This window comes from Periplaneta americana, chromosome 2 (assembly GCF_040183065.1).
Source record: "Periplaneta americana isolate PAMFEO1 chromosome 2, P.americana_PAMFEO1_priV1, whole genome shotgun sequence".
NCBI classification, from domain to species: Eukaryota; Metazoa; Arthropoda; class Insecta; order Blattodea; family Blattidae; genus Periplaneta; species Periplaneta americana.
In genome coordinates, this window is record NC_091118.1 from 165,761,637 (window position 1) to 165,781,652 (window position 20,016).

The 20,016-nt window shown below is 34.5% G+C and overlaps 1 protein-coding gene across 1 annotated transcript in view; it reads left to right on the top strand.

Moving 5' to 3' along the window:
- Nucleotides 1–301: 301 nt before the first annotated feature.
- LOC138694780 (protogenin-like) overlaps nucleotides 302–20,016 on the top strand; it is a 538,126-nt gene continuing 518,411 nt past the window's right edge. The window contains exon 1 of the mRNA XM_069818842.1: nucleotides 302–442. Coding sequence (XP_069674943.1) covers nucleotides 376–442 — 67 coding nt within the window. The 5' untranslated portion in view covers nucleotides 302–375. The remainder of the gene's footprint in view (nucleotides 443–20,016) is intronic.

Genomic DNA, 20,016 nt, shown 5'->3' on the forward strand with positions numbered 1-20,016 from the left:
TGAATATATAATGAAAATTACATAAGACTTGACATATTATCTTTATTTTATTGTATATCACTTCTGTAGTTCTTAATTATGGAGTACTAACAAGTGATCTAGGTGCAATGATGTATTATGTTGTGTGTGTTAACTGTGAGTTGCAAGAAATTTTTCTAGATAATTGAAATATTGCGCCAAAAACATCCTGGCCAGTGAAACGCACGAGTACAATGGCAGGGGTAAAGCCGATTTAATGGAATAGCCGCGGAAGGTGATGTCAAAGCTCTTCCCGAACATGCGGAGAAGTATGTATTAATGCGCGGACAGTGAGACTTGTATGGCGTATTTAGACGAAGTTTTTCTGTGAAAAATTGTCCCAATGAGTGTGAATTTATGGCGCCGAGAGTATTTCTGCTCTGCATTCTGTTTACAGTAGGATTACTGACGGGGCGGAGTGTAGGTAAGTGTAATTATTCAATTACATTCCAACTTGTAAACAACTGGAAGTGTGGCTCCATACTATTCCATATAAATTGCCATTCTATCCAATATGGCCGCGTAATGAAACTGTCTTTAACATGTTTTTAATGCGATTTGGCGCCGAAGTAATGCAGGTCAATGGTGATGTCAAGTGTTAAAATGTTGTGTTGACTATGAAGAACTTGAATTGACGGAAATCTCGTAACGAGTTCTATTTAGACCAGCTGTCAGTACGAAAACATGGGTGAGGTACCCCCTGCATGACAACAACCGTACATTATTTCTCCGTGTGAAATACACGTGGCTTTCATGGTTTTAGTGTGACATCCTGACAGACGAATAGAAGGGACTTACACTTAATGCGCAATTCGTATATGGCCTACTTCATTACTAATTAGCGCTATTTGTCGTGAATTTGGTGCAATGTTTTGGTTGGTGCTGGAAGTTGATAGTCATGTACTTGTCTTCGACCCGGACTAGAACTTTCATTTAAAATTTAAGTTATGTTGTAAAATTAAAAGTGAACTTAACAATAATATTATCTGTGTGAGAAGATGAGGTTACGTCCTTCGTTGTCACGTGTCGCAAATGTAAACAAGCTTGTTAAGGATAATGTTGGCAGTTTGTTTTCCGTAACTGTGCGTTCCATAATAAGTAGTGCTAATAAACACTGAGCTATTGTGGATTTTATGAATGGAAAATTTGTAAATGAAATCATAATATGGGTTCTATCTTGATAAACACATCTGTCAAGAAATGAAGTGTTAGCGTACTTGATTCTCATATTAAAATGTTTAGCAAACTTGAAGTAACGCGTTGATTTTGTAAGTGAAATAAAATAATGGTTGGAAAAAATAACTTAATTTCCCTTTATTGATACTGGAAACAAAAGTGTAATCGTGGATTGTGTTATGCATTCATACGGTATTGAAAAATTTACGTTTGTGTTAAATTATATCAGTGTTCGAATGTGTGTCACAAATACTTTTTTCCATGGATTTTAAACTTATTGTTGTTTCAATATACGAAAATGTTGAGTGAAAATATCGTCCTCTTTACAGTAATATTGCGTAATACTACATTTATTTGACTAGAAATTCATTTGTACGTATTTTGTGTTTATACCAAAGAGTCTAATTTTAAGAATTGAAAAGCTCTTCCCATTCTTTTATTTACATTAGATACATATTTTCAGGTCAATAATGTTTTGTATGCAAAACTTTTACTGTAGTTTTGCTCTAGGCATATGCCACTGGCAAGCTACAGTGCACGTGTTTTGTTTTCACATTTAATTGTCTTTTATTATCGCCGAGCATTTTGTTAAAATAGTAATTGAAGAGTATACTGTAGTAATTATAACATAATTTGATATATCGTTGGACTTACAAGAAAGCACAACTCAACTTGAGGATAGTAAAATGTGGATTACTTTGACAACTCTTCTTATTATTTCTCTTTGATGGGATTCGTCATATTTTCATTTAATTTATTTCAAACAAGTACCTACTCGCAACTTCTAAACGAAGTGTTATTCTGTCGTTAGGCTATTGTTCCGTGTGTACATTAAGTGGGACATTTTTCCGAAACGAATTCCACACAATGTTCCTTCTAAAGAATGGCATCACAATTGAGAACTTTTAAACGTTAGTAAAACAGGACATAAAAGCGTTATACATTTCGGAACACTGTAATAAAAACTTGTAATTGGTGAAAATAAAGCTGAAGTAATCGAAATATGTCGAAGTAATACGACAGCCATTTACATTGTAGCTATATTTTGCGTTGTACAGTATGTCCACCGAAACCTCCCCTGATTACAAACGGGTATAATTTCATAACGGTGTACATAAACTTTATACTACCGTTATAAGAAAAGACGACTCAAAGAATCCCTGTTTTTGGATATTGCAGTATGTATAAGTACCGGAAAAAAAGTATTAGATAGCAGCAGAAGCGAATAGAAGCTGTTAATATGGGTTTTGTTAGTTCAGGTTTGCCAGTCTTTTATTATTTTTGTATTATTACATTGTAGCAACGAACCACCTTAACAAACAACTGATGGAAGGTAGATTTGACACGCTGGAGACCAAGACGTCATTTGCAAGTGGCCACCGAGGTCTCCGAACTTGAATTTCGGTAACATTTTCCTGTGGTGTTACATAAAAATGAAAAATCTGTAATACCACTGAGTACATTCCAGTAGATATTTTGTAGTGCGTGTGGCATGAGTGAATATGGCCCTGATGACTGCTGTGTGACACGCGGGTTGCACATTGAGTGTTTGTGAGGTATGCTTAAAAATTTTTGAGTTGCTCTTTCTAGTGTCACCATTTTTACGTACATACGACTACCGACAGAGACGATATATCCGCTTATAATCACGGAGGTTTTCTGTGGACACTATTTGTATTGCAGTGACGTATTTATTTTGAAAGTGTAAGTAAATAAAGGTCCGGGGTTCGATCCCAAGTGGTGACGGGATTTTCCCGTTGCCAAACTTCCGGAACGGCCCCTAGGTTCACTCAGCCTCCAATAAAATTGAGTACCTGGCCTTTCCAGGGGCTAAAAGGCGGTCAGAGCGTGGTGCCGACCACACCATCCATTCTAGTGCCCAGGTCAAGAAAAGCATGGGGCTCTACTTCCATGCCATGGCGTGTGACGGGGACACCTTTACCTTTTATAAGTAAATAATGCAAGATTATTTCTAAATATTAACATTCAGAAATATTGCCATTCCGTAGAGTATGAAGAAAACTGTGTAGGGCATAAGTGTTAACGTGATCAAAATATCTTCCTTGGAGGCGAAATTGTCATATTTTCGTATACATGAAAAGAATGAAGTTCTTTGCGTGAAGAGTCATATGCCTCAAAATTATCCCGTAATAAAATTAATTTAATATTTATTTATTTACTTATGTGTAAGTAAAAGGGAACGTTTTAATGTAGTTTGCTTCTTTAATTCATACTTGAGTGCCCTTTAGTTTTGTCATGTGCCAAAAAATATGTTTTGTATGTATGTTGACCTCTTAGTTATTTTTTTCTGGAAATAAAAGATTTGGATAGCACGTTTTGTTTTAGGAACGTCATAAATATTTTACGCATGAAACTTATCTTCCAAAGGAAGGCAGAAAACAAATAAGAAGCAACATTTTTTAAAGAAAAACGTTAAGAATATAATTTGCAAAGAGCTGCAAAAGCTAACGTTGGAGAATTACAGTATGTGTATTAAAAGAAACGTGGAATTAGTGAGTAAATTCAACTAGAATGAATATATGGACCTTGTAAAGAGCTGCAGAAGTTAACGTTGGAGAATTATATAAAAAAGTGAATTTGGTGAGCTAGTTCAACTAGGATGTTAGTGTCAAACAGGCCATTCGTTATCTCGTGAAATCAAGTGCGTGCGTGCGCCGTAGCACATACGTAGTAAGACCCTTATGGTGTGGTTTAGTTTGCTAGCTAGCTGCAAGTGGAAGTGTAGCGGGGAGGAAAGCTTCCTAGCCCACTTCATTCTTTCTCTCACGCGTAAGTTGTTTTAACGAGATAATTAATGGCGTACACATGGATTGGACGTGCGTTGAGACAATCACAGGAAAGAGATGTCGAATTAGCCATTGGAAAAATTCCACAGCAAAAGATCACATGCAAGACAACGATTAACATGAACTGATTATGTTAAAACGTGAAAATGATACATACCAGTAGACTATGGCTGTTTGTCGAAACTTAGATAATACCACAGTCTAATATATACAGTCACGAAGCTCAATACGTAGTAAATATGCATCCATAAATAGTTGCTAACCACTAGGATCGCTACTATCGCCTCATTACAGACAATGCGAAATAGTACCTGCACAGTCTATTGTTCCTAGTACCCTCATGAACTCAAGGTTCGTGAGTGTATATACTAGATTGTGATAATACTGTATTAAAACAATTAATAACGTTCAATTCAGCAGTGGAAAACTCGGTGATATATAATAATAATAATAATAATAATAATAATAATAATAATAATAATAACATAACACACACCAACATTCAACTGCGAAAATTCGACATTCTCTCTGTGCCTGCAACATGAATGCGCAGTAAAAAGCTGTTTTGTAAAAATATGCTAAAAGACGAGAAAGCCATGTTATATAATAATAATAATAATAATAATAATAATAATAATAATAATAACATAACACACACCAACATTCAACTGCGAAAATTCGACATTCTCTCTATGCCTGCAACATGAATGCGCAGTAAAAAGCTGTTTTGTAAAAATATGCTAAAAGACGAGAAAGCCATGTTATATAATAATAATAATAATAATAATAATAATAACATAACACACACCAACATTCAACTGCGAAAATTCGACATTCTCTCTATGCCTGCAACATGAATGCGCAGTAAAAAGCTGTTTTGTAAAAATATGCTAAAAGACGAGAAAGCCATGTTATATAATAATAATAATAATAATAATAATAATAATAATAATAATAATAATAACAACAACAACATAACACACACCAACATTCAACTGCGAAAATTCGACATTCTCTCTATGCCTGCAACATGAATGCGCAGTAAAAAGCTGTTTTGTAAAAATATGCTACGAAGACGAGAAAGCCATGTTATATAATAATAATAATAATAATAATAATAATAATAATAATAATAATAATGTTTTATCAGCGGATTACAGTACGCATTTCAGAATTTAAAAAAGTTCAAGTTTTGGCAGAAATGTGCAAGTTGCTATTCACAATTTATGCGGAAGAAGTCATAAAGGTCACTGTTTTGTGTGATCTTACGCCATAATTTGTAATTTTGCTCATAATATGGTTTGTGCCAATATAAATGTCGCAACCCAGACATGTCAAGATAGTAAATGCATTTTATTAACCGTTTAAATTGAGCATATAATCTGTTACTGAAGAAGTTTGCTAGTTCTTGCATGATTCTAATTGAAAACATGATGCCTCTTTTAATTGCTTCATCCTAGCTTCATGCGATTTTATGACACAATCTAAGATCGTTCGCCTCGCTGATTAAAACTAAGTTTGTCAGCGCGGGGGGGGGGGGATAATGAAGTTGGTGAATAAAAAAATGTTCAATGAATAACGCTTCCCGCCTTCTGTTTGCCATCAGAAAGCAGATCGGTAATTACTGGGGTAGGTTTTTATCGACGGTTTTCATATGCACGCATTTGTCATACCTTTTTTTCGATCTGATAATGGGTAGACACACTATGGACTCCAATGACGCGGTATCAACACAACGCTGGGTTTTTTATTTACCGGTACGGTAATGATATTTTGTGTTGACGAAAGATAACAATTAGTAAATACAAACATATGCAGTTAAAGCGTTATTCAAATTTAGTTTCGTTAATTTCATATTCGCTTTCCGACATGAAATCGGAAGCCGAAAGTCAATTCAGGAACTTTTGTTCTCTCTCTGCGTTGGTGGAACAATGTTGGATCGTATTGTCGCCTATTAAATACTGGCGTAATTTAACCTCAACATCAAGATCCCTCGCTCTCTTTCACACAGATATAAATAGTATTATTTTTATGTTGTCATTATATAAAGTATAAAAAATAGTGCAAAGAAACGTATTTTGAGATTTATGTGAAGTACACGTGTTTGTATTTTAATGAAAAATTGGTTTCAAACATGCCGTCCGTGTAGAGAAGGCATGTCAAAACCCTGCATATTGTGCAGTAGTCTCCGTGCTATGTGCACTTTCTATTCCCCTACCTGGAGGGAGTGAATCGCTTTGGGGGGGAACGCGATAGGGCTATACAGACCTGCAACAGCATATCAGCTTTTGTTTCAGCAACTCATCTTCAGTACGGGTACTGATATGGCTGTCTGTGAATGAGTTATGATGAATAAAGTGAGTTCACAGATGACGAAGAAGGGAAATTACGAGTCATATAACATAATTGTTATAATGTTTTCCTCAGCCAACAATAATTACCTTAAAATGAAAGGTTTTTGATCAGCCCATGTCGAGGTAATAGTGTTGTGACAATTTAAATAAGATTAGTAAAGTTAATCAGTACTCTCACGGCAAAACGAACTTGACATTGACGTTGTTTTAGATTCTGTACTAACACAGCCATCAAAGATTAGACGACTTACGACTTTCATTTCATAAGCTGGTAAGTGATGAGAATATTGTGAGGAATACATTGAGGTTGTAAGGAGCGAAGAAAGCAACTATTTGTAAGGCGGAAAAATTTTCTGGAAAAATATATAATGGCAAATTTTCCGTCTCACGTTACTATATTATGCTAATATACTTACAATTAAATTTTTAAACCTGACATAAATAGAATATCGTCGCTTCACAGCTTGTGAACTACACTTTTAATTTCTTTCAGTAACGCTTCCAACTTGTCGATACTTGCTCTCAACGTTTTCCAAATAAACTATATGTGAATTTAAATTCTAAGCATAATTTATATCATTTATTAATATTAATGTTAATTTATATTGACATACAGCAAGGAAATTCTTTCAGTGTAAAAACTTCACAATGTCCTACTGTATGTAATTAATTGGGAGTATATTTTCTTTAACGTTTGTATACCAATGCTCCCAATAAATAATAATGCTTGACGAACAATGAAAGAATAGGGTCTATTATTTAAAATAATTAGTACCTACTACGTAAAATGAAATACTGTGTTCGTTTTTTGTTGTTTCGAAATTACTGCAATATTCTTTTTCTTCAAATACTATATAGAAACTATTTTAATAAATTATGCTTTACAAACCATTACTTTGTCAAGTATAACTGAGTAAGCCTAATTGCAATTGTCAAATATAGACACTGATAATAACCGTGTTTTTTTTTTTCCTTCTGCTAAGTGTATTTGTAATGTCCAAATGCCTATTTAATCCAAACCTAGAAGCGCAGAATAGATTATTGTACATCCCTCCAGCTAAGAACTGGTAAGAACAACCCTTGAATGATGCAGTCCGCACAGACCGGCGATCCGCGCACATAACTGCACATTCAGTCTGATTTCTGACATGCCTGGTGTAGAGCAATATCTGCTGAACTATTGGATGAATTATTTCACATTCATTATCCAGCTTCTGACGAGTGTACGCTTGGAAACAGATTTCGCTTAGTATGGCGCCATTCGAAAAGTGACAAGGTAGTCGTGAAGGAAAATGAATTGTCTATCAAATTGGTTTTAATTAAATGAGGAGCTTATTTTCAAAACGCTCCTTGTCATTTCCCATAACTTTGTGTGAAAGACGTTCTTAGGTCTAAAGTTTCTTTCCTGGTAGGCAAGAGACATTATCAAACCAAAAAGGTTGGGTGCATTTAGAATCAAATGGGAACTTGAGAGTGTTTGATTCCAAAGCTGGAACTAATATTTTGTCACAATTTTGCTGTGTACAGGAGTCCGTTTGATTCCAATAGTCACTTTTAACGCAAGATTTTGGTTGTTTAGAGGGCATTTTGAAGCCAAATCGTGACAGTTATATGTAGAATTATATTTGAAGAATATATGGATACAGGAAGCTAATTTTCGTTATCATTTGGTCAAGAGACGTTTAGAAAACTAACTCCTCAAAGTAGCAGTAGGTAAGAAGGTAATAAAATAACTAAGACATTAAGGTGACTGTTTTCATGCCCAATAATTTGAATATTTCCCACCATATGGCTAGTGTTTTGTTTTCCGTACTATCCTATACTATGGTAATTTTGCCAGCTCTTCAGCTTTCAGTGCATATTTCGGCGTTTTTAACAGCATATTTTAGGATTTTTAGTGCATATAATTCTCGACACATTAATTACTTCTACTTACTTAAACGGTAAAATGTATAAATGATGTTAAATCTTACTTCTGGGATTGCAAAAAAATATATTTCGTGTGAAATATACGATAGGAAACCAACTCTCATTTTGTTCTCTGAGTGCATATTAAATTATTTTATTTATGTACTGTATGTCTTTGGATAATACTTCAAGAAAATAAAGTAAACAGTGACGTTATTCGCAGTAAGATATCTAACGAAACAATTTTACGTAAAACTTAATGAGGCGGTATATGTCATCTTCTTGATACTCGTTTTAAATATATTTCTGCTTAGTGCTTTGCTGTGCTCAATGGTGGCTGTCTACCAATGTATGGACATTCCCGTTGTGTACATGTATATAGGTACTCAGTTTTTTAGGCGTGCTACATGAAACATCTAGAGAAGACCTAGAAGTGGGTTAGATAGTTCTACGCACTTGAAAATGAATGGATTCATTATGCCTTTATTATTTAACATCGGATATCCAGTCCGTTCTAGTCCACAAATTTTTCCAGAAGTTTCCGAAACATTCGAAACGATGTGGGAACCGATTTCTTTGCTTTCCTTAGGTGAGCATTAAAAACCATTTCATCACACAGGGTCTAATATTTCTCGCAAGACTCAAGCATCTATTAGAAACTCCGAATCTCGACAACTCTACAACGTCTAGAGCAGCCGTGGCGAAAAGGCCATGGTGCGCCGAGCCACTGTGTAAGCTGCAACGTGCATAGCACCTATGGAGGGAGGCGGACACCGAAGGGGAAGTTGTTTAGGACGTGTAACGAAGAAAGAAATGAACAAGAAAACATAGGACACATTATCACAACCTAAAATTAACTGTCTTCAGAATGTCTCTGCGACAAAGTTTCAAAATCAGGAATTATGTCACTTACTGCCAATCGTAGTTGATCACGAAGATATTTGTCTGTCAGTCGTGATCTAAATTTCATTTTTACTATTTTCATTGTTGAAAATAATTTTTCACAATCGTAAGTTACAGCGAACATGGCTTCAACAGAGCAAGCGAAAGAACGAAGCTTCAAATATTTATTTTTTTTCCAAAGATTTGAAAAGTTCAATATCTGTCAAGTCCTTACATCTAGCTTTCATTTAACGTCACATTGTAAATCTGTGAGTTTAAATTGAAAATCTAACCGCATTATTCGTACATCTGCTGTAAAAGAATCGACGTACAGAGATGATGATAATAATAATAATAATAATAATAATAATAATAATAATAATAATACTTAACCTTTTAATGTTTCATCAGTAACATATAGTATAATGCCGTTTTATGTTATACAACAGTTTTCCTAGTAATATTTGTGAACAAATCATACATTTAATATTTTCAACATATTGTAAGCAAAAGAATGCATCCTCCCATCCTACTTGAAACTTTCGTTTTTTATAGAGGTACATGGTTTCGAGAGAGATATTGCGACGATACGCCACTCGCAGGTCCGAGACAAATACAATTAGAACGGAGTTTGACTTCAGTGAGTAAGAGGGTAGGGGTTGTAGGTAGGAAGCGAGAGAAAAGCACTGCGAGCCACAATGTGCTCGTGAGTCGCATTTTCGCCGCGGCTGGTCTAGAGTTAACAGAAGCTGCAGAGAAGATAGCATCGGTTAATATGGACAGAAAAATAATATTGGACAAATTGCAGAACAGAAACAAACACAACCCAATCTTCGAAAATATAAAGAAAAAATTAATGAAGCTGGAGAGAGAGCTATGTACCAGAAATGAGGCAGTGCGCATGATTAGAAGACGAGCGACCTGGTTCACAAGAGAAGAACTAGTTGAAGCAATAAAATTAGTTTTATTTTTGTATGTCTGATCATGCGCACTGCCTCTTTTCTGGGACTTATAAAATATCTGTGCAACAAAGCTTTTTTCTAAGACTGTACAATGCTGTTTAGCAGGGTGAAGGCTCATGTCGGAATACAGGAGAATGAAATGGCTGACCGTCGTGCTAAGCAAACGACCATAGAAGAACGAAGGGGAAGTAGTTCTATAAAATACCGAGAGATAGTATACTAACACAAGAGAAAGAAAATAGCTTAACAAAATGGCAAGAACAGAGGACTAACTCAACAGGAGCAACAAATATTAGACTACCATCAATTATAGAAAAATTGAAAATAAATTTACCCGCCGAAGCCGAATTTAGACTACTGCTGCTATGACTGGTCTACAGATTCAAGATTATCCCAGATCCAACATGCTCTTGCAGACCGGAAGACCACAAATCAGTCAACCACGTAAACTTAAAATGCGCCCAAATTGAAAACGAATGAATAATTCTGCAAGCCGATTTAATGCTTACAGATCAAACTTGGCCTCCGCCTTTGAGTGAACCATAGTGAAAAATTTGCTTTGGGATGGGACTAATTTCGAAATGTCTCTTCGAAAATATATTGCATGTTCTTCATTAATTACTTCTCTTATCATATAGTGTCGCTTTGGGACATCTCAACGTTTGGGAGATCTCGACATTTAAGAAAAGTTGCCATTGCGAGCGACTAGAAGCATTTGAAATGTGGATATGGAGGAGAATGAAACGTGTGAAGTGAACATAGATAATAAGAAACGAAGTTGTGTTGTAAAGAGTGGGTGAAGAAAGAATGATGCTGAAACTGATCACGAAGAGGAAAAGGAATTGGTTGGGTCACTGGTTGAGAAGACACTTTGTATTAAAGGATGTAGTGAGAGGAATGGTGAATGGGAGAAGAGTTAGAAGAAGATATCAGATGATAGACGACATTAAGATATGATCATATGCAGAGACAAAGAGGAAGGCAGAAAATATGAGAGATTGGAGAAAAATGGGTTTGCAGTTAAAAACCTGCCCTTGGGCAGAACACTCTATGTATGTATGTATGTATGTATGTATGTATGTATGTATGTATGTATGTCATTTGTATTTTTTTAAATACAGTGATATAGAATGATCACATTCATTCATTCATTTATTTTATTCCATAGATCTTACATGAGCAATGAAGCTTTAAGATGTGGAACATGTCAACATTTTACAATATTACAATTACAATTTTTACAAATTTTTATAGTTCTACAGTTTAGTAATTTTCTACAATTTTTACAATTTTGTATAATTTTTTTACATTGGCAGCAGATATGTGAAATGTACGGAAAACATGTCCATACATATTAGGGGGAAAAAATTAGAATAGAATATGCATAAATTAACATTTTTACTTAGCGTGTCGAGATGTCCCTAAACGACCCTACCTATTGAACTGAATTGATTTGAATTTCGGGAGAGGAGGAGGCACTACAAACGAACACTACGAGCTTTCAAGATCTGTTGCACGAACACTCAAGCTAGGCGCATTCCCAAAAGCCACATCGGTTGACAACTTAGTGTTCGCTTCGTATAGTTCGCGCAAAGAACGATTACCGAAAAAGCAGTGGTGGCGTTACTGTCTGTTTTGATATGTATATGTAGGCACGCCGCGGGAGCGAGAGGTGCGGGACGACGGAAGTACTGCCTCTTCCAAGAAGATGAACAGATGGGGACATCACCTGTGGAAATGAAGAGCGTAGCAAGAGAAAACTTCGAAGCGAATTTTAAACGCGCAACCGTATGTTTACGAATAAAATAATGATACTCTGCGAGGGGAGCGCTCCATCACTACATAATAAAATAAACGCACATGGAACAAGACACGTATTCACATGCAGTGGAATTGAAACTAAAACTGTAATGTAACTATGACAATGCAAGACTGATTCTATCGATGTCGTTTCTCTTCCGACTGTACTCTTGAATATCATTCAAGTTATCTCGTGACCTTTCCTGTCGCCCCCTCTTCCTCATCGAATTGTTTCGTTCGCTTTCCTGTCGTCGGTAATCCCTGCTTGCGAGAACTATACCAGTTTCAAGCAGGCAACCCCACTCGTCTCTAGGCCATTGGGGAATGTTATAGAATGACGACGAACTGAAGAGATGTTGACAGAATGAAGTCTGCCTAATATGGGGAAAAGACATAACCCCGAGAAAAATCCCAACTGGGGTCTTGTTCGTCACAAATGCCATTATGGATTATGGCCTGACCGGTACTCGAACTCGGACTGTCTGCGTGACAGGTTGAAGGCCTGACCAGTTGCCACCGAAGGGGACATCATAGACCCATATCTCGATTTGCAAACCGAAACGAAAATAAAACATTCAAACCAATACTACAGTAGTTTTATTCCCGAAACTGGGTAACGTAGTCTACGTGCTGGTTTATCTCTGATATAGAGCAGCATTTGTTTATTACCCCTAAAAAAAACCCGACTTCACCTGACCTTGGAACTGTACAGAAAATAACTTTATTCTTATCTTTTATTCATCTAAAAAAAACTTGACTCAAAACTGTCGAGTGCAAGTAATTCTGATATTCTTTAAGAAAATATTCCATTTGGATCTTTATGTTTATACTACTGTAGGCTTACATTGGGAAATGTGCGTAACTTTGGCATTGTAGGTTATTAACAATTTAAAATTTACTGCGCGACTTAAATTATTTAAGTTACAGTGATTTCAATCAGTAACACGGTATGTGCACTTCTGTTGAGAAGCATATTTATCATTTATTTCTTATAGCTAATGAAATGTTATGGGAAATTACAGTAAAAGTAATAAAATAAAATTTTCTTAAAAAGAAATGCTAAAATTAACATACGTTTTCTTAAAGCGCTTTAGATAAATATCTCTAGCAGATCTAGAGTGTGTGCAAACAGTGCCGCATTTAGGCCTAGGCATTTTCTCTCTCTTCCTTTTTTATTTCTATTTCTTTTCTTTTTATTTTACAGTGAAATTTGTTTTTAAAACACTTCTTGGTAAATCTTTTCTGAAGTTTATTCTTGAACACCTCGTGGAAGTCGAATATTGTTTCTTTATTGCATTGTCACGGTAGCGGCGAGAGTAAAAGGAAAGTGTGCAGCTGCCTAATTATATTGTAATGCCGATATGGTATCACGTTATTATACTATGAAATTGCTTAAATTTAACTGCTCATATAAACAAGAATGCATTGTTGAAAATTAAATTGGATGTGTGTTTATTATTTATTTATCGCTATAAATAGTAACCACAACTCTGTTACATTTCCAATGCAATATATCGTCAACAATACTATTCTAGCATGTGCACTACCGTATAAAGGATGATTCACGAAGATTTACCGTCCCTTACGGAGCTTATTTTCCGAAGACATTGAGCAAAAAAGTCATATAAACATTTGTCCTAATCTCAATATTTTCAGAATTACATTAATTTGAAGTTGTTTGTAAAATACCATTATTCTTGAGTTTAAGGGTAAAAGAATATTACAGATAAAGAATCGACTATTCAGGAATATTATTTCTTTAATTAGCTAGTATTCTGAAGTTAAAAATGTGTTGTTTATTCCATAGTTGCTTCGTACAGAATTTTTTTTTCGATTTTTAACTACAAAATTGCATTTTCTTACGAATTTATTGCAACAATTGTTACAAATCACGCCACTCTTGTAAATTCTTTAAGATTTTACGTTAGTATGCATAATTAAACTGTAATGAATCAGGTTTCTAAAGTCATATGGTTTGTAACAATTTTTGTGATAAATACGTAAGAATGATGTAATTTTTAGTTAAAAACTGGAAAATAAATTCTGTACAAAACAATTAACAAATTTTTAGCTTCATAACGCTTGTCAATTAAAAAAATGATACTTTTGAATAGTTCATTTTCTATTTGTAATATTTTGTGACCCTTAAAACTAAAGGAAAAAAAGTATTTTACTAACAATTTCAAATTAATTTAACTTTTAAAACATTGAGATTAGAACAAATGTTTATATGACATATTTTGCTCAGAATGTCTTCCGAAATAAGCTCCTAAGTGACGGTAAACCCTCCTGAATCACTTTATATAATAATTCGATATGAAAGATTTATTCCGCAAAGAGTTAGTTTATTTTCCAATTTACTCTATACTTCCTATCGAATTAAGAAATACTCGTAATAAATTACACCACCAACAAAACCAATGTTTAGAAATAAACCACAGCCTGCCTTTCACAAATCAATTTTGTTTCAACAATGAATAAGTTTGAATATGTTTCTTCGCATCGAGTCTGAAGACAGTGCGAAGGAAATCTTTACTGCAAGTAAGATGCATGTATTTTGGTTCTAGTAATTTAGGGTGCTATGCATAGACATTTCGCAGCCCGCGCTACGAGCGTACTAAGCTAGCCCCGGCTATCCACTGGTTACTTGTACAGAATTCAAATCATATCCTATCGCTAACACTGGTTTATGAATACGAAAAACGCTGATCATCCACCGGAAACCCGCGCTAAAAATATCTATGAATACGCCCCCTATTGTTTTCTGAATTGTAACATTTCATTTAAGACTGAATTAAACTAAATATGACTTGTATAATAGCTGCTCATAAACTGTTTGTGGGATTTGGGGGCGGCAAATTTTAGCACTGTCTAGGGCCGGCACTATACCTAAATCCGGCCCTGTGCAAAATCAAGTCGAAGGTTTCGAAACTTGTTTTTAACATTATTATTATTATTATTATTATTATTATTATTATTATTATTATTATTATTATTATTATCAGGGAAAGGATTTATATGTAAATACATATTTACTTATAAAGCTAATATAATTTATATTTTGCATTATCTTTATGTTTCACAATGTGTAGGGTTGAAAAATCCTACTTTTATTTTCCATATTTTTCCATATTTTAGAGTTTAGTACATATTTTCGTTAATTTCCATATATTTTCCATATTTCATATAAAACAGTCCATATTATATTAGGTTTAACAATAAAACAAAACAAAATTCCATTAACTTTTAAAAATACATTTCAACAATAGAGATTTAAACACATGTTCAGTAATCCCTTTAACATCAGAGTTATTTGAAAATTAGCAGTCCTATCAACAATGGGAAAGTAAGTTACAAAACTGTATTAATTTAATTTAAAATTTTTAACAGACTTCAGTTGTGCAGCTCAACAGTTAAATGCCAGTCAGAGTACACATAGGTTCAGTTTTGTAAATCATACTATAAAGACGGTAAATATGCCAAAAGTACGTCATTCAGTCAATTTAAAATCAAAACTAACAAGTTACATTTCAGAATTTAAAGAAGATGGTTTATCAACTGACAATAAAATATTATTTTGTAATTTGTGTCAGTGTGCAGTATCATCTACACAAAAGTTCCTGGTGCAACAACACATTACAACTAGTAAACATCAGGCCAACAAACAACTAAATTCCAAGCAGAGACAATTGTTTTTAACACAACCAACAACATCGAATGTAAGATCTGAGTTTAACATCGACCTGTGCCGTTCTCTCATCTGTGCTGATATTCCTCTCTACAAACTAAAGAATAAGGTCTTCAGGGAATTCCTTGAAAAATATACTCAACATACAATCCCGGATGAGTCAACACTTAGGAAGACGTATGCTCCATCCATCTACGATGAGACAATACAGAAGATAAGAGATGAAATTAAAGATAGTTCAATTTGGGTTTCCATTGATGAGACTCCCGACAAAGAAGGTAGACTTGTTGGTAATGTAGTTATCGGTTTGTTAAGTGAACAATATTCTGAACGAATTCTTTTACATTGTGATGTTCTAGAAAAGTGCAATAACAAAACTATAGTTAAACTGTTCAACGAAGCTATGGGTATCCTGTGGCCAAAGGGTATTATGTACGATAATGTGTTATTCTTTATTAGCGATGCTGCCCCTTATATGGTCAAAGCTGGACAAGCATTATCTGTTGTATATCCTAAATTGACTCATTTTACTTGTGTGGCGCATGCATTTCATCGTGTGGCAGAAGTGGTCAGAGACAATTTCCCTAAAGTAGATTTGTTGATTTCATCAGTGAAAAAAGTATTTCTCAAAGCTCCCAGTAGAGTTAACGTGTTGAAAGAAATGTACCCTGAAATTCCATTGCCACCAAAGCCAATTTTAACTAGATGGGGTACATGGCTAGAAGCAGTTGAATATTATGCCGAACATATAGACTCTATTAACAATGTTCTCCTTGCATTGGACTCTGAAGATGCAGTCTCAATTGATACTGCGAAAACAGTTACCTGTGACATAAGTGTGAAGAATGACTTAGCTCACATTCAGCATACATTTTCATGCATCATAAAAACGCTCAAAAGTCTCCAAAATAGGCACCTTTCACTATCTGAAAGTTTTGAAATTATAAATAGTACTGTGGAACAACTGAATCGTGGTAGAGGTAAAGTTGCAGATGCAGTAAGAGCTAAGGTGGACACTGTACTTTCAAAAAACCCTGGATATGAAGAACTACAAAAGGCTGTTGCTGTGATGAGTGGTGAATCAACAGTGAAGATTAACTTGGACTTATCTCCAGCAGACATTGTGAAATTGAATTATGTACCAGTTACTTCTTGTGACGTCGAACGCTCTTTTAGTCAGTATAAATCTATCCTCAGAGACAATAGAAGAAGATTCACTTTTCAGCACTTGAAAGAAATGTTTGTAACCTATTGTTATGGTAACAGACAATAAAAATTGTGTTTTGTTGAAACTACATTGGAAGATAAGGTACGTCCATTATATTTTTTGTTTAGTTTGATTAAAATGTACCAATATTTAACGTACATAGTCATTTTTTTATAATTTTAAGTCCATATTTTGGTAAAAATCCATATTTAATTCCATATTTTGGTAAAAATAACTACATATATATTTACATATTTCATATATTTTTAGTCCATATAAATCCGTTCCCTGATTATTATTATTTGTTCTGTTAGGCATTTTGCTACGTTATGTATGCTCCTTTGTCATTTGAGACAATTTCAGTCTGACGCACAGAATAGATCCATGGCCGGATTCCCGTGAAATGAGGTCTGCATGTCAACCCTAAATATTTTAATTTTAATCGGATATTAAACGACGCTGTATCAACTCACGGTTATTTATCTCTGAGTAATTGAAGGATTCAGAGCCACAGTGGGCCAAGCGCCATATATTAAAAACGGAGAAAACAAGGATTACAATTAAGTGATTATCATAATTTAACAAAATATATAGCAAGTAAGAAAAAATGTGCGCATTAGAACTAAAGGATATATTTAATCTTCATTAAACTATGGTATTTACTTCACTTTAACCCTTGATTTCTACGTTTTTAATAAATGGCGCTTGGCCCGCTATGGCTCTGAACTCTTCAGTTGGTGATGAAGAAGTACAACAGTTAACAAGATGAATCCTATGATTTGCTATGGGAAGAAGATAAATAACATGGAGGAAGGTGGCCGCAGTTGGTTAAAAATTTGCGCATGCGTGAAATATATCTTGGGTTCCTCACGGTTTTGTACACCTTGTGTGCGCTTTGGACATATTCAAAACAATTTTTGTACAAAAATCAAGAATTTCTTGCAAACAAGTTTTACGGAAGCACATAATGTTTTGTACATAAGTTCAAAATATGTTTAAAACCTTTGTATTAGACAAAATTGGAAGGAAGATAATCCTGAAGCAGGGAGTATTGTTGCTTAGAGGAGACCCGGGGATAAATGTTCCGCGCTTGAAACCGGAACAAGTCACTAGATAGTTGAAGAAATCTTGCTTGTTTTTAAACATGCAGGGTCAAGAGGTTTTGAAAATGAGACAAAAAATTGAAGTAGCAAACGTGGTAAATGAGGAAAGTCATGGGAAATTTCAAGCTGGGTGTTACTTCATGACAAATCTTCGTTAAACATATTAAAACTATGTTCATTTCACAATTTTAAATGTGGTAGAAAGGGTACATGATAGAATAAATAAACTATAGATAGATGTTTCGGTAATTTGTGCGAAGCTTACGATAATAAATAAACTATAGATAGATGTTTCGGTAATTTGTGCGAAGCTTACGAATATATACTATTTTAGAAGCACTTTCTACAGAGTATTTTTTATTTTGCAAATAAGTTTACATTAGTAAATCTCTGTGGCTAATATTTATGTTAGAATGACATACGCTGATGTATGGTTACTTGCTGATTTGCCGCAATAAAATTGTGACTCAGCTTACGCGGGAGGGGTTGATGTAAGAGCCGGTAACTTATTGCATTGCGCGCTATATCCGCTCTAAAATTATAAATGGATCTCTGTCATTTCGGAACTAACTTACAGGAAGGAAGTCCAAAACTAAGTCAGCAGCCATTTTCACCTAGGCTCTACATTGAACACATGTAGAAACCGGTTTTTGATTTTCTTGGAAAGTAGCATTTTACAAAATAAATAAATAAAATAAAATAAAAAATAAAACTAAATAAAAAATAAATAAATTTTTGACATTAATATGTGTTAGATTTATTGAAGCAAAATTAAACAGTAATAGTAATTTAAAAAATTTTGTTGAGAACATACCAATACAACTGACCACACACGTTTGAAGGAAATGTAAAAATTTGGAAAGAATATTCCAAAATTTGTAAATATAAAATACTACGCGTACACATTAATTTTATGTATAGTATTTAAATAATGTGAAGTTGTTAATGAATATGTAAGATTGTCTTTTATTTACCCCACTTTTTATCTCATTTTTGCCTCTACCGAAAATATCTGATGGTTTTTCTCTTCTGTGTTAACTTTGTTGTTACGTAATTGAAGCTTCTGAGTAGTCTAAGTAGCTTTTTATGTGAAAAGAGAAGTGAAAATATCAAGAAGGAACTAAATATTTCCTCATTAAGTGAAAAAAAATAATATAATATAGATGTAAATGGAAGAAATATTTAAAAATAAACAGTTCAACAGTAATATCGTTCGAAAAGCGTTGTAAAGTACAATATTGTAACGAAGTGACACCCAAAATCAAGATAGTGACAAACGATTCTTTAAAGGCGAACAGGCACAAGTGCCTGATCCCTGTATGAAGTTAATTTTTGCTATATCTTTGTACCACACGCAGTATCTTTTTTCAATTTCGTTTAATTTCATAAGTTCCTCTTTCACAGGGTTGATATCATAAAAACCTTACATTTTCAGTATATTTAGGTATACAATTTTTCTCTTCCCGTTTTCAGTTTTATGAAAGTCAACTGGGTTCTTTTTTTATAACATCTTGAACATGATACCGTTTCTTTCCATTTTCACTAGAAGACGAAGGTCATAAGACCTTCGAAACGCGAATTCTTTATTTTACCAGCAATGTATGCAGTCCAGTCCAAACCCCTCTCGAAAGGAGAACCTGCCTGATACCATCCATAGAGAGAATTTTTCGTTACTGGGTTACATGTATCGACAACCAAACATTTCCATGGGGGCAGATAAAAAATCAACTTTTTTCTTCCATAATGTTAATAATGTCAAAACAAGTGCTTAAACAAATTTTGGCCACTCGAGCGCAATTCCGAGGGCCCCCTAGAAAGTTAGTTTCCCTGGAGCCGTTTAAAGAAAGAAAACAAAATTTCATGGAAAGATTTATTGGAACAGATACAACAATTGTTGAGCCATTTTTCAACACATTCCCCACCCGAATTTGGACATTTCTCATACCGTGGGGCCAACAGAGAGGTGTAGACGGTTGTCACACACTGATTCCGATCCCAGGCGTCAGACTTCTAAGACACAGGGTTACAAAATTTGATACCACGGTATGACAGATGTCGCATTTCCGGTGGAGAACATGTTGAAAAATAGTTCAACAATATCTATATGTGTT